Here is a 26,470-nt window from a genome sequence, read left to right as displayed (position 1 = left end):
AATAGAGCTCAGTGAACAAATCATTTTGTCTGAGGCAAAAGGCTCATATGGAAGACAAGTGGAGGAGAATACCAGACGGAAAGCTGGGACCAGAAAGAGGAGAATCTGGAGTTTAAAAATGATCAGACTCGATCCTGGAGACAGTTAACACTGCTGCTTTTACAGACTTATTGTAGCCTCCAAGGTCTTTCTCCAAACACAATGTCAAACAGAAGCACAGTATATAAACTAGATAGAAAGTGGAGTATCTCTGGCTGTTGTCCAATGTGAGATCTATGGCTCTCCACATTCCTGTCCCTCTCATTTCTGTGACAGTTACTGGGAATTGTAGGCCTCCCTGGAGCTGAATTTGAAAACTTCTACTTCAGAGATTAATCTAGAAAAACAGGTTAGACATAGCAGAAGAGGAGACCTAAATAGATTTCTACACTAGAGTAGCAATAAGGAAATGAGGCCAGATTGGGGTGGTACCAGTGAGAAAGGGGAAGTTAATGACTCTACTAATGTAAATGGTACAGTACAATGTTTGAATGATAGTATGATGGTGACTGTAAGAGGAAATAAGAATAACATGAATAATATTTTTAATTAATAAATGATTACAATATATTAATTTTGACTCCATGTCGAGCTGTGTCCTATTTGCTCAAGTTCATTAAGCTAATACACTGGGATTTGAGAATAAAGCTGGTGTGGGAATCTTCTTGATTTTGAAACCTCTTTTCTCTATTACAGATCTTCCTTGCTCTCAAAGATCGCACTAATATCTTGAATCTAGGCAACTAAAGAACTTTAATACCATTTACAGAATTGTGACATGTTTGTGTTTAAAGAAATGGTAATTATCTTTTGCCACATTATTAAGAGCACTAAGAAGAAATGTCCTGGGGGCCATTACAGACATGAGAATTGTGTTCAAGACAGAAGTCTTGTGACACCATTTGTGTCAGCTGTTCTACTACCACCCAAAGTTCAGTGCTTTGCTAAGAGGATTCACAGGACTCAGCAGATAGCTGTACTCATGACTGATAATTATTGCAGGAACACAGTAAGAATACATAGCTTAGTGAGTGAGGAAGCAAGATATATCAGATTGCTTCTAGAGAGATCCATGTGCATCCTTCCTATGCTCTCCGAAAGGATGTCACATCAAGTATGCTGTCCTCCAGACATGAAATACAACACACATACAGTGTTCCTTCCCAAGAAAATCCATGTGAGACTTAGAGTTTAAGGAATTTGGGGGCTGGTGGGGTGGGGGGTGTGTGATTACATAGGCAATCTCGACCTACCCACAACTATCAAAATTCTAGAATCCCAGAAAGAAAACAGATGTTCACCGTCAATCACATTGTTTGTACAGTCTAATTTGGCTGGTATAATAAAACAACCTTATCAGTTACTGACCATAAATGACCATATTTATGAATTCAACCATCTACCAAAATTGGTAATAAATTGATTGTAAAGTTTGAAGTGATGAGGAAAGCTAAGCTACATAAAGCTATATCACTTAAGGAATGAAATTTATCAATGATCAACCTGGGAAAATGAGGGAAAGACTGTTAGGTATAAAAAATTAAGAATGAATCTGAAGATAGGAGATATCAAATATTATTGTCAAATTGTAACAGACATAATATGTGAATAACATATCTTGGTAAGACAAATAGAGAAATAGGTAAGGAAATTGCATTCAATTTTCCTAAACCTTTACAACACCATGAATATATACTTTCCTTTTGCTTCCCAGTTTAATTATTGGATTATCAGATTGATATATGGACCCCACTTTTGAATGCATACCTAAGGCTAAAGAAAATATGACTTCTCTATATTATTATAAAAACCTAATTTAAAAATTCAGTCTTCACAAATTATGTTTTATAGGTACAAAAGTAATAGCATAACTTACCAATTGCAATTATAGTAACATTATTTGTGCATTTTTATTGTTTTTACTCAAAGTACTTTATCATAAGTTTCAATAATTTTCATGCTAGCATCTATTTTTATATCAGTATCCATATTTATATTTATATCTTTACCCACATCAGATTTTCATATTGCTAACTGATAGTTTTGCTAGGGATTAAAAAATAATTAACTTGTTTTCTTTTGATCACACAAATTTCTCCTCACAATGATTTTAATGACACAGTGATTATAATGATCTATATATATATATATGATATATATAGTATATGTACACCATATGTATGGCATATGATATATACATATATATGGATATGATATATATGATGTATATATATATTATAGTACTATATATATACATCATATATACATCATATATATATATATATATATATATATATGGCAATAATGTTCATTAAGAGAATAGCTAAGGAATATGGCAATATTATAACAGTGTCCTAACACTGTTACCTTTGTCCTAACAAAGGTAATTGATTATATTACCTTTGTCAGATTCCACTTATGGAACCTCAGGAACCCTAGTATCCTTCAAATCAATTCTGCCTTGGAAAATCTTCAGTATATGCATCAAATGGGACCCTAAATACAGTACTGAAGATAATACACAATCACTTTCACTCTCTGCAATGATTACTTGGCTGCTGCTTTGATGTGTCTTTTCTTTTCTTTCCTTTAGATTGTTACTCTTTTTCTTAATATTCCCACAAATATATTTATTTGTACTATCACGCCAAACATAAATTCCAGAAAAATGTTGAACACTCTGAAAAAAAGTGTTCAAATAGCAAGATTTATTGAAAAATATGGTTAAGAGAGAGCACTCAAAAAAACTTTCATATTACAGTATTAACAAAAACAATAGTAATTTTAGCAAAAATAGTACCATACTTTAAAAGGCATGCAAAGTTCCTAGTAAACCAAAATTATAGTGTGTAAAAAATAGCTTTTCTAAAAAGCAAAGGAAGGATGTACGTAGTTTTTTGTTTTTTGTTTTTGTTTTTGTTTTTTTTAGGATATACATAGTTTGATTTTTTTAAAAAAATAATTCTTAGGAAGGACTAAGACCTCAAAATTAAAGAATCAATGAATAAATGTCCAAAATTTCAGAAAACTGCACAAGAAGCACCAATTTAGTATATGTGGCCAATCTGTGCCAAAGGAAAAAAATATGAGGTGAATGTGTGCATGTGTGCAATACTGCATTCTTCCAAAATCTGCTATGTTTAGCTATGTAGTGTACTTTGCTTTCAGAAACAATATTTGGTAGCACACAATATTAATGTTTTGGTAAAATTATATAATAAAATAATTCTCTTTACCAAAAATATTTGTACTATTTTTATTATAGAAGTATGCATTAAAAGAGTAACTTCTCCTAACTTGTATTATGCATTATATTAAAAATTATGTTTAAGTATAACAAAGGATACAACAAATCATGGCTGAATTCTGTGCTCTGGTTCTGTTTTACTTTGATAGTTTTTTAGAGTTCCCCCACTTTAAGACTAAAAGAACAAGTTACAGAGGTTGAACAAGAAGCCTACCCAAGGGTGGTCTTCAAATTAAACTCTTCCTTTTAGCAATCAATTCTTGTTTCTTGACCAAGTTTTACAATTCAACTCTCTCTTCCATCAAAGAGTCTCCCTGGTTCTTCAAACAAGTAAATAGTTTCAAGTAAGTTTGATCAGCCCTCCAAAAGCAGGCTGGGTACATCTGAATTTATGCTAGTTACATAACACAGATCTTCATCCTAGGATTTCCACCTCACATTTAAAGAGATTTTTTTAAGATTATTTATTTATTCATGAGAGACACAGAGAGAGAGGCAGAGGCATAGGCAGAGGGAGAAGCAGGCTCCCCACAGGAAGCCTGATGCAAGACTCAATCCCAGGACCCCAGGATCCTGACCTGAGCCAAAGGCAGATGCTCAATCACTGAGCCACCCAGGTGTCCCTCCACCTCACCTTTGAAATTAGATAACTCCACACCAATGTTGGCTGGCAAGTTATTAAGAAGATGTATTTTCTAGTAACTTGGATATCATTCAAATCCACAAACTTTCACCAGGTACCTGGTATGGCCTTGGTGCTACAGATGCAACATCATATATACATTAGGCTATTTTCCAGCAAGTTCACCCAACTATTTAAACAATACTGTAATTAAAACACAACACAGGCAATAATGCAGAAACTAATACCATAAATATCAGTTTTTGAAGGATAACACATTCACTATTCCAATTTACAGTGACATGCAGTCATTTTTCTCCATCCTGTTCTCTTGAATAATGATGTCCTTTTCTTGATCTGCCCTCGTTTTGCCCTCGTCTTCTTAAAAATGAGTTGGTGGTAGATTCTTTTTCAAAAGTCGCTTTTGACAGTGGCCATATAACAAGATAGTGCATGAGTGACAGGGATGGAAGTCACAGAGAATAATTGGGAGTGAAGTTTTGGAGACTCCATATAGGGTCAGCTTCCAAGACAACCCTTCACGGGTTTTCCTGTATCAAAAGGAAAGGCCAATAAAATAAAATGCTATCTTTTCTTAGCATTTGAGACTTAATAGAGATGATTGCAGGGCAAAACACAAAAGAACAAATATGACACTCTAGAAACTTTGAAATATTTTACCTCACAAACACACATCAGCACACTACCTGTTAATCACTAGGTAAATTTTATAATTGAGTCTATTTAGTCTAAAGGTGGACATACCCACAGGACAAATTTAAAGTACAGGAAGGAGCACTAGCAGAGCTTCAATTTACTGTGTATGCTTTCTCAGCATCTCTTTGATCTGGGGAACTTCTACTTTTCTCAGTAATGTCCTATAGAATATGCCTCTGCTGTTGTCTTAAATGTCCAGCTTTTTCTACACTTTGCCTAGACAAGGTATGTGCATTTGGTTCTGCTCCTAGGACTCAGGTAATACAAGGACAACCACATCAGCAAATGTCTACCTGTAGCAAGCATATTTGTTACTGAGTGAGCTGGTCTGATACCATAAGCTGCTGTTTGCAGGCTGCTTCCGGCAAGAAAAATTCTCTTCACCAAGTTCCACTTGTCAACTGCTCTATAGTCCCTGAGGACAGCCATCTGCCAGATGATGGGTAGGTGGGTGATGAGGGAGTGTCAGTGTGATTTAGGTCTTGAATGTGGTGAGTGAAACCTAAGGCTATTTCTCTGACCTGTTTTCATAGGAAAAACACCTAACTATCTCACTCTCTACTTGCAAACTGTAGCTATGGTTTGGATTCAGAAATGGTAAGGATGATCTAGAGAACTGCAGATCCTCACCAGAATCTAATTCAACCCAAAGGGTCCACTTTTTTAGCCAGGTCTTAATTGATACTCTGATGTTCATTAAACAAACATACTTTCCATGTGAGCATGATACCCACCAAAAGGATACTTTTGGTTGTTCTTCATAACCTTCCAGGCTTTCTCAGGCATCCCATTGTCCTCAGCCAAACTTAAATAAATCCATACTTTCCCTGGTCACACTTTGATATCTGATAATTACTAGATTTATTTGAAATGAAATAATTTTATTAGATATATTATTTTGATTGGCTCACTTGATATGGTCCAAAAGTACTATAATCGAGTAATGGCAAGAATTAATGATAAACTTAGAGCTAACTCTAACTGATATCACAAAATGGGTATACATGAATTGTCTCTAAGATTCTTCCTTAAGCCCGTTTTGTTGTTGATGTTATGTTACTGTTATTTGTTGTTGTTGTTAGCACTACAATCAGCAATCCAGTCCAGAGTGCCCTGACCAACCACAGCACTTTGGGCTGTGCCACCTTCTTATTGAATAATATTTGCCTATTTTAAGTTTAGCCTGAGCAAAGTACAATTAGAAAATAAATCTGCTTCCAAATTGATAATATCCCAAAGCCAACTCTAAATGATTTTAGAATCATTCAGTATTTAGGATTATCCACACCACTACTTCCTTCCAATTACATGGCTAAACAAAGGTAATTTGAAACACAGTCTCTATGAATTTGACATATTTAATCATTAAGGTGGGAGCTGGCTTGAATTACCATTGATAATCAAAATCTTTATATATACTACTGGGCAAGCTAAAAAATTAATGAAATTAATCAAGAATATTGCAAATATGAAAGGCATCTTTTAAAATATATTGACCTATTAAAATGATCTATTATGCTACAAATCATAGCACAATTCTACAACCCTACATAGCAATAAAATATAACCAATATATTTTATCAAATGTGAATAAATGTATACTGCTGATAATGTAGTTTGCCTCTATCTTCTATCTCTGAGATCTATTCATTTTTTTTTCTTTTATCTTAGAACCTGTAGGAACTTACTTTGGAAGAGGCCAAGAGGGAAGTGGCAGGAGAGTCAGGTTGAATATTTGGTCTGAAAACTCTCTTTAACATAAGTGATCCAGAGAAAACTGTCCACTTAGAGTTTAATCATTGGCTCTTCGAATGAATTTCTTAAAGAAGAAATTTCAAATTCGGTTATGGATTCTATTTAAGTATATTTTTAAGCAAACTATTTGTGAAATACATGTAAACATTGAGGGTTATTTAAAACTACAGGAACTGGGGCACCTGGGTGGCTCAGTGTTTGAGCATCTACCTTTGGCTCAGATCGTGATCCCAAGATCTTGGGATTGAGTTCTGAGTCAGGCTCCCCACAGGAAACTGCTTCTCCCTCTGCCTATGTCTCTGCCTCTAATGAATAAATAAATAAAATCTTTAAAAAATAAAAAACTATAAGAATATTTTTGAAAACCCAGCATGCTTAATATTTGTCTTTATGAGGTCTAGGAATATCTTAAAGAAACAATTTTGTATTCTAATAGGTACACTTCAAAATGCATTGACATGTAATCCATGACAGTTTAGTAGTATAATAATTTTAACCACAAGCGCTGTATTCAAAGACTTACATTGTAATATTGTTAGCTGTGTGATTTTGGCTAATTAATCAACCTCCTTATTCCTCAATTTCTTCATCAATAAAGTGGGGATAATATAAATCATAGCTGCAGTTTTTAAGTTTAGTAACAGTTAATACTGGGGTGCCTGAGTGACTCAGTTGGGTAAGTGTCCAACTCTTTTGGCTCGGGCCATGATCTCAGGGTTGTGAGATTGAGGCCCATGTCAGGCTCCATGCTGGGTGTGGAGCCTGCTGAAGATTCTCTTTCTTCCTCTGACTCTCTCTCTCATTAAATAAATAAATAAATAAATAAATAAATAAATAAATAAAGTACTTAGGATAAGTACTTGGCTTTCATAACCATTCAACTAAACTGAGGCACTACTATTGCTTTTTTTTCTGATACTGTTGTTATTATGACTAGTAGGAAAATTATACATATTAATGCACATAAATCAATTAGCACAAAGCCTACCATATTGAAAGCACTTAATAATTATTTGTTGTTATTGTTATAAAGTGTAAAATGCTTAGCACTGAATGTGGTAGATATTCACTAATTATCAGTTTCCTCTTGCTTTCCTATGCAACATACACATATCCCTGGGGAGCCTGTGTGATTTCTTGCAGTGTCATTGTCTTTCATGCTAAGCAGACTTACATTTCTGTCGCTTCTTTGCTACTTCTAATATATGTGACTTGTACAATCGTGATAATGAACACTTGAACAAAACATTGTGAAATACTTTGAAATGGGACTACTTGGGTGCCTTCAATGGAAAACTGGGTGTTTTCTGAGCATGTCCTCTTAGATTGTCTGATTCTTGTGGGTCTCTGTACCTCTCATTATCTTGGAGCTATTTTACCACTCTGTACATTGTAGGTAACTGGTAACAATGTGCATGATTATTTTCCATATACATGAAAATAGAGTTTGTTCTAACAAAATATGACTGACTTCCCTCCTTCCCTGTGGAATATACATAATTTTGAATTATTTGTAAAAAATATTTTTTTTGCTACTTAGTGTGTTTGTGTGTGTCTAAGTTTTAATTATCCTTAGAACCAGTTGTAATATCTTACTGGTTCCCTCATTAATTGATGAGTTAAATAAAATCTTGGGCACATGTTCATTTTGTCTGTATGAGAATTATGATTATATGATTATACTCTCTTCTAAAATTTATCCTTTTACATACTCAGTACATTTTAGCTATTCTTACTACCAGGACTATTCTAAATATCCTTTCATGTATTAACCTTAGAAATCATATATACTACACCTGGATGCACAGCACCTTTTTTAAAAGACTCATAACAGATGTACTCAATCTAGTGTATCATAGAAGGCCAAGACTGTAAATATGGCTGAAATAATAAGTTTAGAATCTCTAGTTGTTCAACCATGGACAAATCACTTATATTTCCTCTTCCAAGAAATGGAGACAATAATGTCTGCCTCATAGGATTGTTGTTGAGATTGATTGCGATAGTGGAGACATGCAGTTAGCTTGGTACCAAGCACTTCAATGAACAGTAGTGATTGCTATTATGGAAATTCAGTGTCTGACCAGACAGTCCATTTCACTGTTTAATAGTTCCCATATTTAGCAGCTGTTTTTACAAGGCGCTCTAATCTTGTCTGTTGTCACTTTCATTTTCTAGTTTGCTTGTCTGTTTGGTTTGGTTTTATGTCATTTTACAACTTCCCACCTGACCATAGTTCAAATTTTTGAATAAAAATGCTGTTTCTATTCTGAGTATCTCTTTCAAGTTAAATATCCTTTCTTCCTTTATCTGTTTTTAATAATACATACTTCCCAGATTCTTTACCTATGTGGTTATCCTATACTTTGTAAAGGTTATCCTCAAAGTACTGTGCCTAGAACCTAATGCCAAATCCTCCTTGTGATCTGAACTAAAATGTAGTGCTGAACCACCATTGACCAAGGCATATATTTCCAGGAATTCAAGGCAAGAATACATTTATTAATTTTAATACATATTTAGCTCCTTTTGAGCTTATTATAGCCAAGTAACATTTTCAAGTCTTTTTTCCTACCATCTCTCTCTCTTTTTCTTCTTGCACATGTGACATTTTGAATCAAAAGTTAGAAATTTATATGTATCATTTTTGGTAATAGTGATGGTCAATCATATTAGGTACACATTTAACACAAAAAAAAACAGCCCTTGTAAGTAGTTACTTATGGATCTAAATGCAGTATATGAAACACATATTATTTCTTTTGGCAAGTAGAAGGTAGTCAATAAATGTTATCAGTTTCTTCTAGTCATTCAGCACTTAACCTCTAATTTATTTCTTCCATAATCATGAATCTCACAGGTAGGTGACCTGTGTTGCAGTCTGATCTCCATCATACTAGCCACAATTGACCTATGGCCCCTATGGAAAGAAAGAGGCATTCATTTATCAGATATTTCTTATAACTTTTTTCCTAGTGGGAAAAGTATCAAATTAGAGTTCTCAGTCTGTAGTTAGTTTACTTTGAGCTTAGATGCTAAAAATCAATTTACATTTAGTCACTTAAACTATGTTTTAGAGTTCTACTTCACAGGCTACTATTTCTCCCATTTAAATTTTTAAAAGAACTTTTAGTAATAATAAACCCCTTTTCTTCCCTTCAAAATTAATTAGAAGATCTTCCAGAATGAGGCATGGAATTCTAGAAAAAATATTAAGAAGGCATAAATGTCTTCTGAGAACATGGTAAATGAAAAGATCTAATTTGTTTAGGTAGAAATTTCTGGATCATTTATTGTCCATCATTATTATAGTGAATTGTGTCTTTCAAAAAGATTTGTCCAAGTCCAAATCCTTAGTACTTGTGAGTGTGACCTCATTTGGAAATAAGGTCTTTTCAGACATAATTAAATTGAAGATCCCTAATGAATTCATCCTGGATTCAGAGTGGGCCCTAAATCCAATGACCTGGTGTCTCTATTTTTTTAAAAGTTTTTATTTAAACTCTAGTTAGTTAATATACTGTGTAATATTAGTTTCAAGTGTAGAATTTATTGATTCAACACTTCCATATAGTATCCAAGGCTCATCACAAGTGCCCTCCTTAAACCTCATCACCTATTTCCCCCATCCCCCACCCATTTCCTCCCCTCTGATAACCATCAGTTCTCTATAGTTAAGAGTCTGTTTCTTGGTTTGCCCCTCTTTTACCCACCATGTTCATTTGTTTTGTTTCTTAAATTCCACATATGAGTGAAATTGTATGCTAAGTGAATATGTCAGTCAGAGAAAGACAGATACCATATGAGTGATGTCTTTGTAAGAGAAAGAAAAGGAGGACTCAATCACACAGGTGAGAAGGCCATGTGAACAGGGTGGCAGACTGGAGTTCTACTGTTACCAACCAAGGAACTCCAGGAACCACTAGATGCTGGAAAAGACAAGAATAATTCTCCCCTGGAGCCTTCAGAGGGACTGTAGCCCTGCCAACATCTCCATCTGGGACTTCTAGCCTCTAGAACTGTGAAAGAATAGACTGTTGTTTTAGCAACTAGATTTGTGGTATTTGTTGCAGTAGCTCCTGGAAACTAGTATATCTTCCATAGACACACTTAGTTAACCAGTATGATAAAGATGTAGCATCAACTTTCTGTCTAATTTCTCTGGTTCTACATTTAGCAAATATAAAAATGGGCTAATCTACTCTTGTAGAGGCAATTTACTCTGTTTCCCAGTATTATTTAAAGTATCATTTCTTTTTACATATTGTTATTTCATTTCACAAGTTTTTATTGAGCACCTTCAAATACATTATGATACTGTGGTGAACAAAACAGAAAACATGCACATACACACATACTCACAAATTCCTGGTTCAATGAAGCTTATATTCTAGGGGAGGGTAGATAGAAAATAAATAGTAAATTATGTACTGTCATTAGCAGAGTAAGGAAAATAGGATCGTATGAAGGGATGTGATTATAAATTTTAAAAAATTAGCACAGATTTGAATGAGGTGACATTTGAACGAAGTTTAGAAGGAGGTAAGTAAGTATAACATGATTATATCTAACGGAAAGTAAATCTAGTTAGAGGAAACAATCAATGGAAAAGCTCTCAGTTGGGGGTATTTTTTATATACTTGAGGGAAAAAAAACAAAAACAAAACAAAAACGACAAGGCCAGAGCTAATGGCAATAGAAATCAAGGGACCACAAGAACTTCACTCAGTGAGATGCATAGCCATTGGAGAGTTTTCTAGAGAGCAGTGACATGACCTGACTCATGCTCAAAACAACTGTTTTTGATCATTTTTGTGCCATGGATTCATTTTAGATGTTTCTAATTGGATTAATTTTTATTTGAAGTCCATTTCCAATGTGCACTATTAGAAAAATGTTTTAATGTTAATAACACTAAATGTATAGATAATGCAAAGTAAACCATATCATAAATTTGTGATAAAGTAAAATATGTGATTCATTAAAAATCTAGCAGTGTGTATACTAAATACTGTAATTTTGAAACAGTGATGGATGTGGTTGATATTTCAAGATATCTGTGGCAAATTAAAAGTGATATGAAAACATCTGTAAATTGTTTTGTTGACCAAAATGAGAATACTGTTAAGACTACCTTGGCTTGTTGTCTATATTCATAATCGATGAAATTACTCTCTGAATTCTATCCAAATTAATAATCAATGGCTTGTATATATGTTGTAATAAAATCAAGAATAGAAGCAGAAATGCTAATTATCTGTGTATCACAAGATGTAGGGAAGAGAAAAAGAAATTACATTTTAATCTATATTTTTTCATGTTAAGTCTGATACAGTTATAGATACAAATATGGAGAAAGTGAGACTGTACTCCCTTTTGGATGTTATTTTTCCCCAGGAGCATTTTTGGGGGGAGATATGATACAGATATAGATGTTTGTTTGGGAGATACACACACACACACATTTTATTTCCCAATTTATGATATCCATTTGTACTCCTATGTTTAAAAGAAACCTAGATAGAAAAAGTAACCCAACTTAAATATCGCCAATAACCTTATTTGTGTTACATTATTTCAGCTATAACCCAAGCCTAAAATAGCTTCCTTTTCAAAAGGAAATACACCTACACAAATTTACACTGAATCTCTCTCCTTAGGTTGAAAAGAAAAAGCTCATAAAATTTTAACAAATATCATTTAATTTTAAAAGCCTTACTCTCATGTAGGTCTTGAAACACATCAAAGTTGAAAGTAAATGTAATTCTGGACCTTAAAACAAAGAAAGTTTTGCATCTATTTTCAATGTCGTGGCCAAATCGTGAAGGAACAAAGGGAACTGTTTTGGAAATTTCATCATGTAACTAATAGTCCAAAAGTCGTTTTAGTCACTTGATTACCTATAAGCAGCATAATTTTATAGACTTCATTAAAATGTTTCACTCTTTCAAAATGTATTAAAATGCACTACCTCTTATACTTTATGACAATTCAATAAATATACATGACACCCATGCAAGTTCGTAAATCAACTCTGTGTTAAAGGTATGGCATTAAGTATATTCAATTGATTGTGATTTTCATACTTGCATTGTTTGCTTGTGCCCAATCCCCATTTTAAATCATCTGGATACACCAAATGGAATATAGTATGTAGCTTTCTTTATTTTTTTTGTAGCTTTCTTTATAATTGACATATTTTTGCTGCTTCTGAAATAGGTATCAGCCTAAGCTTTGTCCTTGCCATAGGCTATGAAAGACAGTACTTTGAAGGTTTGTTTGTCTCTTTCTTTCTCTTTCTTTCTTCCCTTCTTCCTTCCTCTTTTCTTTTCTTTTCCTTTTTTTCTTTTTTTGATAATCCAATAAAGCATGTTCTGAGAAAGAAGCTAAAGATCCTCTCTCTTTATAAAAAGTAATAAACTTTCAAGCAAAGTTAAGACACAATAGCAGACCACTATAATTCCTTAGAAAATTCTGTAATAAAATTTTGTATTTTTCCATATTCTATTGATATTCTAAGTAGAATTTGAGATTTAAAAGTTGGGAATATAACATATGAATCAGCTTAACATTTAAGAACATGCATTATTAAAAAGGTGTTGTTAAAATGTCATATTGTAGGAGCTACATTAGCATTGTTTTAAAGGTTAGCTACATTACATGTGTCTTTAGAATCTCAAGGAATCTATAAAATTTAACTATATATCCATACATGTATATTTCATATTTACAGATATATTTTACATATTCAAACATATACGTGCATATGTGTACAAATATATTTACCTCTATAGGTAGATAGAAGATAAATATTTTTAGATGATAAATATTCACTTGGAGGTATGAAATGCATATATACAGAGAGATAGAGAGACTGTCATTTTATAATAACAGACAGGGGATCGGCCCTGCCTCGCTAGTAAGTGGATAGAGTGAATGTAGTGATTTTGTGAATTGCCTTTATAGCCTAAGAATCAAGAAAATATAGGAAAGCTTTTCTGCCACTTTGGCCGAAAGTGGTTCTTTACTGGATCCATATCCTATTTCCGTTGACCCCTTGAATAGGGTGGCTCAGCTGTTCTTTGCTTTCATGTCTTATCTCATTTTATCCTAACAACTCTATAAAGGCACATATTATTTTCTCCAGGTTATGGGTGATAAAACCAAGGGATTGAATGACTTCTATAATGGCACACTGCTGTTCTTTCCACCTTTAGAGTGCTTTGATTTCTGCCGCATTTGCAGTGTTTATCAGTGGAGAGTGGGATTTAGGACTATCTGCATCAGAATCAAATCACATATGATTCTTGTTAAAAAAGGAGTATATTTTTGAAATGTGCCCGTACCCTGTCAAATTGGAATCTAAAGAGAGGATACAATGATTTTGCATTTTGTACCAACAACCGAAGTGATTATTTTGTTTATTAAAAGGCTAAGGTTATGGCTAACAGTCTAGAGCCCGGACTGCTGAATCATTGCCTAATGCTTTGCTTCACAAAATGTGGTCTGTCCACCAGCAGTACTAGCATAACCAGAAGCTTGTTAGAAATGCAGAAACATAGGCCCAAGGCTGAAGCTTAGTATGCATGACCTTCAGTTTATTTGTCTGCATATTAGTGTGTGAGAAGTACTGCCTTAAGACTTTTTCATTCTTCATCCCATTTGGTATTTCCCAAACTGTTTTATAATATTATTAATCATCAGGAGCCACTGTCAACTACAGCCGTTCCCAGATTTCTCTCTGGAGATTATTTATGTCTGAGGAGGTGTCTGGAATTTTTATGTTCAGAAAGTACCCTAGGTGATCATTGTCATTGGATAAATTTATAAAACATCATTTCTATTATCTTTAATAAAAAGTCTCTGGTGTATATACCTGTTGGTTGTTGGGAGTTTGGGATTGGTATTTGAGTTATTGATAAACAAACAGTTGGAACAAATTATCTGTATCTGTGCAGAGGCAGCATAATGTGGGGATGATGAACACATGGATACAAGTGGCCTACATGTGCCAAAGGTACTTAAATTCTGTTTCCTCATTTGTAAAATGAGGACAATAATCCCATATACTCCATAGAGTTGTTGTGAAGAATGAATGAATTTTAATGAAAAACCCTAAAAATAATTCCTATTTACCTGATATTACTAATATGTAGCCTCCCTACAAAACCCCTTTATACTTGGGCCCTTGACTTTTTGTTTGTGCTTCTCTAAACACCGCAGTGTCTCTTTGCCATATCTCTTTCATGAGAGTAAAATTAGGTTTTGGAATTTAGAACCCGATGCTCTAAATTCATTTTCCTCTCTTCCTCCTCCCCTCCTATGTAGGCAAGAGTCTGTGGTTAAAGTTTTGGACATGAAAGAACTTCTCAGGGCCACCTGCTAGCCTGCACCCCAATTTCAACTGCAGCTGTTCTAGCTCTATTTTGGGCCAGGTGGGTGTTACCATCTCCACCTTGTGACTAAAAAAAAAGAAAGAAACCTTCAAAAACTGAGGTATGCAAAGAGGCAGTGGAAAGAATTGTCAAGTATTGAGCAACACTTGATATAAATGATTTTATTTACATCAAAGCCCTGCAAAGATATTTTAGAGATAGTTTAACTGACAGATTATGTATTTTTGCTAAGGCCACACAGAGTAAGGGATCCTGATTCCCACCCCAGGTGTCATGGTCTCTGTAGCTGGAGCTTTTTCCAGAAGAGTTACATATTCTCCATATTTCAGAAAGAAGTCGAGATAAATGGAGAATGCAGTACAGGTCAAGACAAAACATTTTAGAAAAGAGGAGTATGGCAATAAATTAAAGCAGCTAATATAATAGCTAACCTTTTTGAATGCTTACAACAGATCAGGCTTTATGAGTTTTCCATGTATTAATTCATCCAATCACTGAAGTGATATTCATATTATTGTAGTCCTGATTCTACAGATGAAGAAATTCAGGACCAGGGTTTTTAAGTAAATAGCCCAAGGGCACAGTAAGGGCTGGCGCTGGCTTTGCAAAATAGGGAACCTAACCCCAAGTCTGAGATCTTAACCACTGTGTCATACAGCCTCCCCAAAGCTGAACTCCCAAGTGCATCTTTATTTTCAATCATTCAGGCAGCTAAGGCACAAAGGAATCCATTAGAAATTCAACTTCTGATCTTTTGCCAAGAGTAGATGGATCAATTCATCTGCAAAAATATTTTTCCAAGGGTTCAATTTAAGTAAGGACTTTTAATGTGGTATGACCATTTCCATCTGATTTAATTCTGCTTCCTGTACCAGTAGCACTCATCCCAGTTAGACCTCCAAGGTCTTAGAAAGAAGTATTGGTGTACAGCTATGGTACTGACATTTATGTGCAAACATATTTTAAGGAATTACATTTCTAATATTGAGGCACTGTAGAAGACTTTAATTTCTGCAGATTGTTTGAATAGAGTGGGAGTTGAGACTAAAGAACTTTGAGAGTGTCACAGAAAGAGTCTCTATAACTCCAAATTACTATTGGCAAGGGCAGAGTCAGCCCTCCCAGTGTTTGGGCAGATCAATTGCCACTTTTGGCAAACACCCCTTAAACCTTCCTTCCAGCTTTTAAAATAAGCCATGTGGCTTAGAAGGAGACTAGCTCTAAGATACCAGAGAACTGCTCTATCCTGGTCACACAGTAGTGGGGAATTATTTTAAGGGGCATCCACACTGGGCTATCCTTGGGAATCCAGGAAGAGACAAGGGAAGAAGTATTTGAAAATCATTTTTCTGGTTCTTCCTAGTAACTGAATCATCTTCCAACTCATGAGAATATTGAAACCTAGCCCATTCGCATTTTGTTTAATTTTAGCTTCCCTGTTCCCTTACTGTGACTTTTACAATTTGGATCCAAGAAAATTAACTTTATCTGAGAAGTCTGCCTCCTCCACAACGTGGGTAGGGTTAATCATACCCTGTTAGGCATCTAGGATTTGTCATGGCTGTAAAATAGTCAATGGTGCATCTATTTCTCTTTCTTTCTAAATTTCATGTTCCTGGAAAGCAGTGACCTTGATTTACTCTTTTTTTTTTCTTTTTTTTTTTTTAAGTCCCCAGTGTCAAGTATAGGGCTTAACACAAAAGTGTTAAATAATTGTTGGTTGAGCAGATATCATTGAATAAATCTATAAAAATAATATGTCCATTGTTTTTGGCAAGGTAATCATACAATAACTGTCACTAATGAGGCTCATATTAACTCCATGCATAAGATAATAAGAATTTAGTCTGCTATGCCAAGTACATGCTCCAGATCAACCTGGGAACTCAGCTGTGATTTGTTATCCTGGCTATTCTGCTTCTGGCTACATGAAGCAAGCTAAGCCCTCACAGCTGGTCATTCTGAAGAGGGAAGTGGCTGGTCAATTTCATAAACACCAGTGGCACTACGACAAAAGGAGAAATCTGGGATATTCTTCCCCTTCAGGAGTACCTGTGTGCTCATGATCCCATCTGTCTTGTTATTTACTCAGTTTCCTTAAACCACTATAATGAATCAGGCCTGTATATCAAAATTACGTAGGAGAGAGCCTGTCTTCTGGATTTAGAGCTGAAATACAAAACTGAGAGAGATAAAGGAAAATATACTTCATCTAATCAGAGTATACCATTGCCTATACATACATGATCTTTCTGAACTCTCATCCTCCCATTTTATAAATGAAGAAATGAACTCAGAGGGCCTAAATGACTGGTCCATGATCACAGAGTTCGGAATTTGCAGAGGTAGAGATTTAACTACAGGTCTTTTTGATTCTAAAACCTAGAATCAATTCATCAGCAGAATGAATTGATCTTTCTAGTACAATTAATTTAGGATGAAAGGTAGAAACTATCAAACTGCTACTCATTCAATTGGCATCTTACCGTTGAGAAAGGACTAATTAAGGAGGACAAAAACTAAGAAAAATCACTAAAATGTATAATAGCTAGAGTAATAAAGTTGAACCTTCTACTGGTATAAGGAACCAAAATGGAAGTGGACAGATTATAATCATCATTTTCATTTGCACAAAATGCCATGGCATTTATCATCTCATTTCACCCTCACAAAATCCTTAAAACATAGGTTCTCTTCATTTTGCATATAAGGTAAAGGAGATACAGGAACTGAAGGAGTGTGTGTGGGGCCAAATGGAAATTAAATGGCACCAGAATCCAGAACTTTCCCATATGTTGAAGCCAGAATGACACGTTATGCCCAAATTGAAAATCCTCAGATGTCAAAAACAAAATCCATAGCAGTCTCATTCCTGAACGTCTGTTTAAAAGATTTCACTAAGATCCTGGTTAGGCTTTGGCTGTCTTAAAAGTCAACTATTTGAGACATTAAATAATTATGTTTCATAATAAAAATCTAGTTAACATTTGAAAAGAGGAGGTAATTGATACTTTCTAACCACCTTTTTATTTAAATTAGCCAGGGATTATCTCCATATTAAGCTATTTTCCCACCTCAATTATTGCCAATCTTTTCCTGACTGAACTGGCCAATAACCCATTCATAGCCTTCCTTTTGGCAAGATATAGTCTCTAATTCACCTTGATTAACATGGCAAATTGAAACAAAATTACTTATCTCTCCTATCTCCTTTAAAAAAAAATCTCAAGCAGGCAATCTTCCTCATGTGTTTTTTTTTTTTTAACTTTCTCCTCTCACTTGCTTTTAAAATTCTTTTCTTTGTCTTGGATTGTCTACCAGTTGTTAGTGTTATTTGTTTGATGGATAGAGGGAGAGCAACTGCATTATATTAGAAAGGACTGTGATACTACTTCACTGTCATGCAATTTTGAACAAAGGACTGAACTTCTCTGAGATATTTTTCTCATCCTACAGAATGGCAATAATAATAATTTCACAGGGTGATTTTGAGAAATAAAATTTCAAATTTGGTGCAGCTATAGCACAGAGCCTAGGTACTTAATAATTGGACTTAATGTTATAGGTGAAAGAGTGGTATATCCTCCTTTCAACATTAGGTTGGTAAGTACTTTGTAGGTTTGTGACAGGATGTTCTCACCCTTTAATGGGGAAACTTAATCTGTCCTTAAAGACAAATTGTCAATAATACCATCTATACTAATCCTTAGCCAGTGCTTCAGATATATTGACGTCATCTTTGAGAAAAGAAACTGTTCTTCCTTTCTTTCCCCCCCTCTTTGGCACAAGTCATTGGCATATATCAGGAAAGCAGCTGCAAAAATGCTGGAATTTTGACAGTTTGGGGCTACTTGTCCTTGTCTTTTTATTCCTGTCACAATCATTCTTGAAAATAGTCTCCTTGAAACAATGAAAAAAATATATATAACCAGGTAGTTCATTTTCTAGCTCCTATTTTTCCCCATGAGTTTTAGAAAATTGGCCCCTAGAGGCCTGGCTTTATCAACTACTAGTAGCATTTTCCATGGAAATACTATCAGGCACCCCATCATTCAACCCTTCATCAGGTACCAAGAACAGCAGTGAACACATCCACTTAAATGGGACGCGGATCAAGGATGATGATCATAGTAATAGGTCGTCAGTACTTTAGTAGAAAGACTGAACTGAAGTTCCTTAAGTAAAAATAGATTATTTGTTTTGCTCTGGTTTATATTTTTCAATCTTGGTCAAGAATTCTTCAGAAGACATTCATTTAGAATAGTAGATACCTCCTAGATTATTGAATGCAATAGGATTTGGTACTTACAGTAAAACATATGACTTTTTTTACCAGTTACATAAAAAAAAAAAAAAACCTTGACAAATTTCATTAGGAAATTTAATTTTTCCTCCAAAATATCTATTAACTAGCCAATTTTTTTAAACTAGCCAATTTAACACCAACTGTACCCTTAATTATAAAACAAGAGCATCAGTCTTCTCACCAGCCCTCTTTCTCCAATCCAATGAGAACACAACAGTTTTATCTTAGTAAGAACTTTCCAGAGTCAAGAAATCAAAATGCAATAATGGAAAGAAGTTGCTTATAGAAAACCTCTTTTTAACCCCCTCTAATTTCTTAAAGGAACAGATTTGCTGATTTCCTTGATGAATATAGTAACAGGGGCCTCGAGATAGCTTAGTTGGTTGGTTATCCAACACTTGATCTTGGCTTCAGTTTTGATCTCAGGGTTGTATGTTAGAGACCCATGTTAGGCTCCACGCTGGGCATGGAGCCTACTTATAAAAAAATATGACAATATATTTATGGTCTCCCTTTATTTACATATTTTATAGTAGTTAGTTTCTGATACATCAGTCTACTGTAGTGTCTTAGCTCATCTTTAAATCATAAAAATGCAAATGTTATGATAATCCTAGTGGTACTGGAGGTGCTGAGATTTTAAAATTAGCAAATCTGGAAAGGACTTTCTCACAAATAAGTTGAATATACTAATCAAGATTGACTAAGTTATGTTGCATTTTCAAAAAATCCAAACTCTTATTGGTTTATACAACAAGGTTTATTTCTTGCTCATGGTATATGTCCATGTCAGGTTGGTTTCACCCAAAGAGCTAGACTGACTGAGTATTCACAAATGTCACTTTTTCTATAATGTACTGTCATGAACTAATCATATACACTTTCTCAATCACAAGGGAGCCAAAATGTATAATCCTACAATTCGCCACAGGGTTAGGAGAACCATCCGTAGCTAAGAGTAGTCATTGGTGATCAGACCAATGACTATTCTTACTAAAGAAATTATTAATAGTGCCAGATATAAAGAGTAACCTTTGTGAGTAGGATGAACTAAGGAGGTTGAAAATACTTTTAGCGAATTGAGGAAATGCCTTTTGGATTCATCCAGGATGGAAAATGAGTTTAATCATATTGCAGTTTACTTTCCAGTTCCAAAGTCTATCTTTTCCTAGTCCTGAAACAAATGTTTCCTGAACACATACTATGTATATGTCATCTCCCAGATACTGTATGGTCAAACTGGTTAAAAACACATGAATCTGTATTCAACTTATGTTTATTGAAGATTTATTTTACTAAGAATGATGCCAGGTACTATTACATACATTATTGTATGTATCCTCAAACAAATAAAATATAGTTTGTGTAATCATTCTTGTTGAATGGATGAGGACATCAGTTAAGAAAGGAACATAAACTTGCCCAAATTTAATAGCAGAGTTAATCGATACATCTCGGTCATTGTAATGGCAAGTTGTACTCCTTCTAACATATGTATGATAACAACAAAGAGTGGCCCATGTAAAAATAAAAACCAGACTTGATGTCCCAGCCTCTGGGGCGCTAGCACCGTCCCGCCCGCCCACCCGGCTTTCCTGCCGGGTCCCCGCACCTGTACTCGCCGCGCAGAGCGGGCCGCGAGCCATGGAGGAGACACCGCCCCCCCGGGCTGCAGCAAGCTGCACCTGGAGAAGCTGACCCTGGGGATCACCACATCCTCGAATATTTCCCCAGGTGTGACAGAGGCGACTATCATAGAAAAACCACCTGCTGAACGTCATATGATTTCTTCATGGGAACAAAAAAATAACTGCATTCTACCTGAGGATGTGAAGAATTTTAACCTGATGACCAATGGCTTCCACATGACATGGAGTGTGAAGCTGGATGAGCACACCATTCCATTGGGCAGCATGGCAATTAACAGCATCTCAAAACTGACTCAACTCAACCAGTCTTCCATGTACTCACTCCCTAATGCACCAACTCTGGCAGACCTGGAGGATGATACACTTGAAGCCAGTGAGAACCAGCCAGAGAAGCCTCACTTTGATTCTCGCAGTGTGATATTTGAGCTGGGTCCTTGCAATGGGAATGGGAAGGTTTTCCTTGTCTACAAAACAGGGAAACCAGCATTAGCGCAAGACACTGAGATCTGGTTCCTGGACAGAGCATTATACTGGCATTTTCTCACAGGTACATTTACCACTTACTATTGCCTGCTCATCACCCACCTGGGCCTGCCACAGTGGCAGTGTGCCTTCACCAGCTATGGCATTAGCCCCCAAGCCAAGCAATGGTTCAACATGTATAAACCCATCACCTACAACACAAACCTGCTTGCAGAAGAGACCAACTCCTTCGTGAACAAGCTGGATCCCAGCAGACTATTCAAGAGCAAGAACAAGACATTAATCCCCAAAAAGAAAGGGGCTGTCCAGCCTCCAGGTGGCCAGAAAGGGCCCTCAGGTCCTCCCTCCACTTCTAAATCCTCTTCTAGCCCTGGCAACCCTGTCCAGAAATGAGCACTTCACCTCCCTGCCAGCCTCACAGCCAAGATTTCCACACACAGGTGGCCCAAGCCTCAGATTCTGTGAGTGGCACCATAGACCTCTTTCCGTCTGAGCAAGCCAAATCCTAGGCCTTTTACTTCCGTTGGCATTGGCCAAGAGTTCAAGGGCATACTCAGGTCTTCCAGAGTCCTTTCCTCATCCCCTGCCTCTGAAAGCTGTAGAGAGTTTCAGAACTTGTTTAAGCAGTTAAATAGAGCTGTTAAGAGCTTTCCTCTCTTTCCACCCCCAACCCTCTACACCCCTCAGCAGTCATTAGAGAAATCCCTCAAAGAAACCACTGATTTTGACCCATGAGGCATTAGAACTCTGCTGTTCAATTGGTAATCACTAGCCACATGTGGCTATTTAAACTATATTAAAAATTCAGTTCCTCAGTTGCATTAGCCCTATTGTGAGTATTCATGGGGCTAGTAAATTCTGTATTTGACAGCACAGAGATTATGGAACATTTCCATCATCACAGAAAGTTCTTTTGGGCAACACTGCAGTAGAATATTTTCATGCTGCTTTTTCTCAGATCAGTTCATTTTTGTTAGAGAATGTAGATAATTTAATGCATCATAATGTTCCATGAAAATTCTTAAAGATACAATTGCATATGTTTATTTTTCTTAATTCTCACTCTGGTCCTTTTTAAGTTTCCTATAAAGTTTGTTGTTTCCAAAAAAAATTTTTAAAAAATAAAAATAAATAAAAACCAAAACAAACCGGTTGTCTACTCATGCAGAAGAATCTTTATGACATATATTTCACACTCTGGTTTGTCAGTTTCTCACTTTTGTTGCCTTCTCTTTTTTCACATTCCTCAATTGTGGACCTTTATCAACCTTCCTTTGTTACAGTATTATACTTTTTTTTGTTCTTTTTTCTTAGAGAGAATCATCCACTTATACAAATTAAGTCTCACATCCAGAATATGTACCAGTATTTCCTTTTCCATCCCCATGTGCCAAGTCTATTTTAGTTTCATTATCCTGTTAATCTTAAAGTTTTATTTTTAAAATTTTTTTTTAGTAATCTTAAAGTTCTAAAGGCAAACTTTTATATTCTTCACTAAAAGCCACATTTCTCTAATATATATTTTAGTTAATTTTCAGAATATTTTCTGATTGCTCAGGCTCCATCCTTTGGCATCATCTTTGATTTCTTCCTTACCTCTACATTGAGTCAGCTGAGAGCTTATCTCTCACAATGGCTCTTGCAATTTTTCCTTCTTGGTCAACCTCACTACTGAAATTCTGTCCCCATGAGATCAACTGCAAGCCTTTGCTGTGGTTTCCATTCTCCTTTCTCTTTCTGCGTGTCATTGTCTTAAGTTTCTGTTGAATATTCATTTAATATCTAATAGCTGACATTCAAATTCCTCTATATTCTGGCCTAAAGCTCCTTGTCCTGCTTATTTTTCATTATGTATAACCAAAACAAAATAGGGGCTTCTAGCTGCTCATTTGGTCCAGCATGTGACTCTTGATCATGGGGTTTTAAGTTTAAGCCCCATATTTGGTGTAGAAATTACCTAATCATAAAAATTTTAAAAAATATTGAAAAAGAAAAAAATTCATTTTACTCCAAATGGCCTAGTACTTTTCTAGATATACCTTAAACTTTCTTACCACCATCCTTTTGATGATGCTATTTTTCTCATTTGAATTATACTCGAATATTCCAAATGCCTATTGAAACTCCACCTATTATGTTAGGCTGAGATAAAATTCATTGTTTTTTTTAAACATTCTGAATGACATTCACAGCTCAATGAATGATTCTTTTCTTTGTGTTACTATAGTTCTCACTCCATGCACTAATCAGTGAGAATGCCATATTCTACCTATGATCCACAACTTCTAACCTAATAGATTGGCTTCTCATTTATATTAGGTAGACAACAGACATCATTGGTCAATAAATTATTAAATTGGTAACTTTCTGGAAGCAAACCAAACAGTCTTAATGAAAAAAAAATTAAATTTGGATTATCTTTTGGGGTGCCTCTCTGGCTGTCAGTAGAGCATGCGACTCAATCTCAGGGTTATGAGTTCCAGCCCCCTGTTAGGTTTAGAGATTACTTAAAAAAAAAATAAACCTTTAAAAAAATAAAAATAAGTATGGATTATCCTTGACATCAAAATTTCACTTCAAGGAGAACTTAGAGCTTTGTATTATGTTATTAAAAAATAGGAACCAAACTAATTTTCTGTACGAAGTAGTAGTAGAGGAAAATTCTTGTTAGAACATTTGTGGTCTACTCATAAATTCAAATTCAAAAATATATTGGAAACAATGTACAATTATATTTAATGTTATGGAATAATGTGCACAAATAAAGTTAAGAGAAGACAGAGGTTACAAAAAAAGTACTCTTTTTTTTTTCTTAAGACTATACAATGAACCATGATTCCTTTTTCTTCTGAGCTCTCACCCCCTTGTAGCTATTTGTGGCTATGAGACTTGTTTTGGCCAATAAAATGTGAGTGGAGGTGATAATGTGCGCCATTTCCAGGAAGTAGCATTTAAAGTGGAGTGTAAAAGTTTTTCTCTTCTAATTTTCTTTTACTTGGGTTCAAAAAGTCAGGTCCTACTCTTATTCTTCTCAACATCTGATGCAAAGTAGATGTTTAAAAAAGACTGTTGAAGTTGGCATCTGGGTGGCTCAGTTGGTTAAGCACCTAATCTTGATCTCAGGTCAGGTCTTGCTCTCAGGGTCATGAGTTCAAGCCCCACGTTGGGCTCCATGTTGGCCATGGAGCCTATTAAAGAAAAAAAAGAAGAAGAAAAGGAAAGACTATTGAAGGAATGCATGAAGAAATGAATTGTAATTATTGTTAAAAAGGATATGAAATGTTTGGAGTAAATTACAGGAAAAACTGATGACTTTATGAATTTTTTACAAGAATTTGACTAGAATGTAAGTATTATATTTTCTCTCTGATACTTTGTAGGTATAATTTTGAAAACTTTTTTAAAACAAAATAGAAATTTTTCCTTTATACTCATTTTGAAATTCTTATGGAGTAACTGGGACATTTGTCAAAGTGAAGTGGTAGCTATTGATGGATCCTACTACCATTAATACCATCTGTATATCTTACAGAAAATATCTGTGAGAACAGCTGAAATCTTGAGGATAAAATTATATATAATTTGGGTCACCTTGTGGCTCTGTTGCTTAAGCATCAGACTCTTAATCTCAGTTCAGATCTCTATCAGAGTTGTAAGTTTAAGCCCCTGCATCAGGCTCCAAACTGGCCATGGAGCCTACTTTTTTATAAAAAGTACCTAAGTTATGGATTTTATTAGTATTTTATTAACATTTTTAGTATAAATAATTATGATACTAAACCATCAAGTAAGGGTAGCTCTTATGACCTGTTTTGTGTATCTGATTTAATAGGTGTTATAATAATATTGAGATTAGTTCAAAGGATCATTTATTAAATAAACTTAGTGTTCTTTTAATACTGACATGCTTCCAACAGTAATCTGAAAGTTTCTATTTCTGATCTTTGTTTACAATTGTTTTTGTTTTCTACTCACAAGGAATGTTTCATCAAATTTAATACCCCAGGCAGCAGAATATATTGATGGATCTCTGGCAAATTTTAGATGAAATAGCTTGATCCAGTATGAGTTTCAGAAAATAATGAGTATTGTAAAAATGAGACAAAGTCTGAGTGAAGATTTTATAAGACATAAAAAAGCAAACTTGTCATGCAATTAAGCTACAGGAAACAACTAATTTAAAATAACTCTAAAATATTATATGTACTTGTATTTATTCAACAGAATGCATATAAATTTAATAGATTGTATATTAAATATAATATATTAAATATAAGATAATTAACATTGAGATGCAAATTATAAAGGTGCTTCTTTTTAGCACATCTATGAAATGTAGCAGGTGTATGGTTGGTTATGTGATATGTAACCTGCCTTTCTTGCAGTTAGGGCATCAGCAGGGCTTCTTTAAATATGTTTCCAAAACTGTCTCCTATAGCACCTAAAATCATACCCAGAATGGATTTGCAATTATTTACGGATGTAATGTGTAGTCTCTAATACACTGCAGCTGTGGCTAGGATTTATGATTTTATATAACTTTTACTGAGCGCACTTGAGGTCATTTTTCCATTGCACAATAAGTTTTCCAATATAAGATAAGCTTTTATTTTCCTGTGGTTGCTCTCAACCTTAAAATATGCCATATAGGAGAAAGTAGTAGCAGCTGTGTAAAGCATCCATAGTAAGAAGCTAGCTATATGATATGATATAAAGACAAGAGGAGATATGTGATGGAAGCTGATTTTTCTATGGTTAAAGCCTTGAGTTCACGTGTCAATATCAAGTATGGCTCTCTATGTCCAGGGATATTTCCTACGGGTTTTTCAGGTTGTGCCTTGTTCAGAAGCATCTAGGAGAGGAGGAAAGCTGAGATAGTAAGTATGCTCCTTATGCCAGACAGTGGATCCTGGGATGATACTACACCAGCTAGAGGAAAGGACTGTCATACTGCAATTTATCTCTATATATTTGGGTGCCTTTTTTGCATTTTATCCACTGAAAGGGAGCCTTTTTTCTTCTACTTCTTCACATAATGTTTTTCACATCTCTGTTCTTTACACTCAGCCAATCTAGTAGGAAATCCACTTTTACTTCCTTTGTAGGCTGCTAACACTTACTTTCCTTCTTTAGGTTCCTCTCACTCATGAGTCAAACAGGGTCTCCTATGTACTCCACTTTCTCAGACTGTTACAGGGGAAATTTCTCAATCAGTCCCTCTGAATTTCAAAGCCACCTCTGTTTCTTCCTTCCCTT

The 26,470-nt window shown here is 35.0% G+C and overlaps 2 protein-coding genes across 35 annotated transcripts in view; both read left to right on the top strand.

Annotated features, from left to right (window-relative positions):
• The window catches only part of PTPRD (protein tyrosine phosphatase receptor type D), a 2,185,700-nt gene that overhangs the window by 463,448 nt on the left and 1,695,782 nt on the right, over nucleotides 1-26,470 (top strand). The window lies entirely within an intron of this gene.
• On the top strand, nucleotides 20,793-22,298 carry LOC112649609 (tubulin polyglutamylase complex subunit 2-like). Its single transcript, XM_035697102.2, has one exon. It carries the CDS (start codon nucleotides 20,864-20,866, stop codon nucleotides 21,605-21,607), a length of 744 nt encoding a protein of 247 aa, XP_035552995.1. The 5' UTR covers nucleotides 20,793-20,863; the 3' UTR covers nucleotides 21,608-22,298.

The sequence above is a fragment of the Canis lupus genome, chromosome 11 (assembly GCF_003254725.2).
Source record: "Canis lupus dingo isolate Sandy chromosome 11, ASM325472v2, whole genome shotgun sequence".
NCBI lineage: Eukaryota > Metazoa > Chordata > Mammalia > Carnivora > Canidae > Canis > Canis lupus.
The sequence above is the reverse complement of the archived record's forward strand: the minus strand, read 5'-3'. Positions and strand labels throughout refer to the sequence as shown.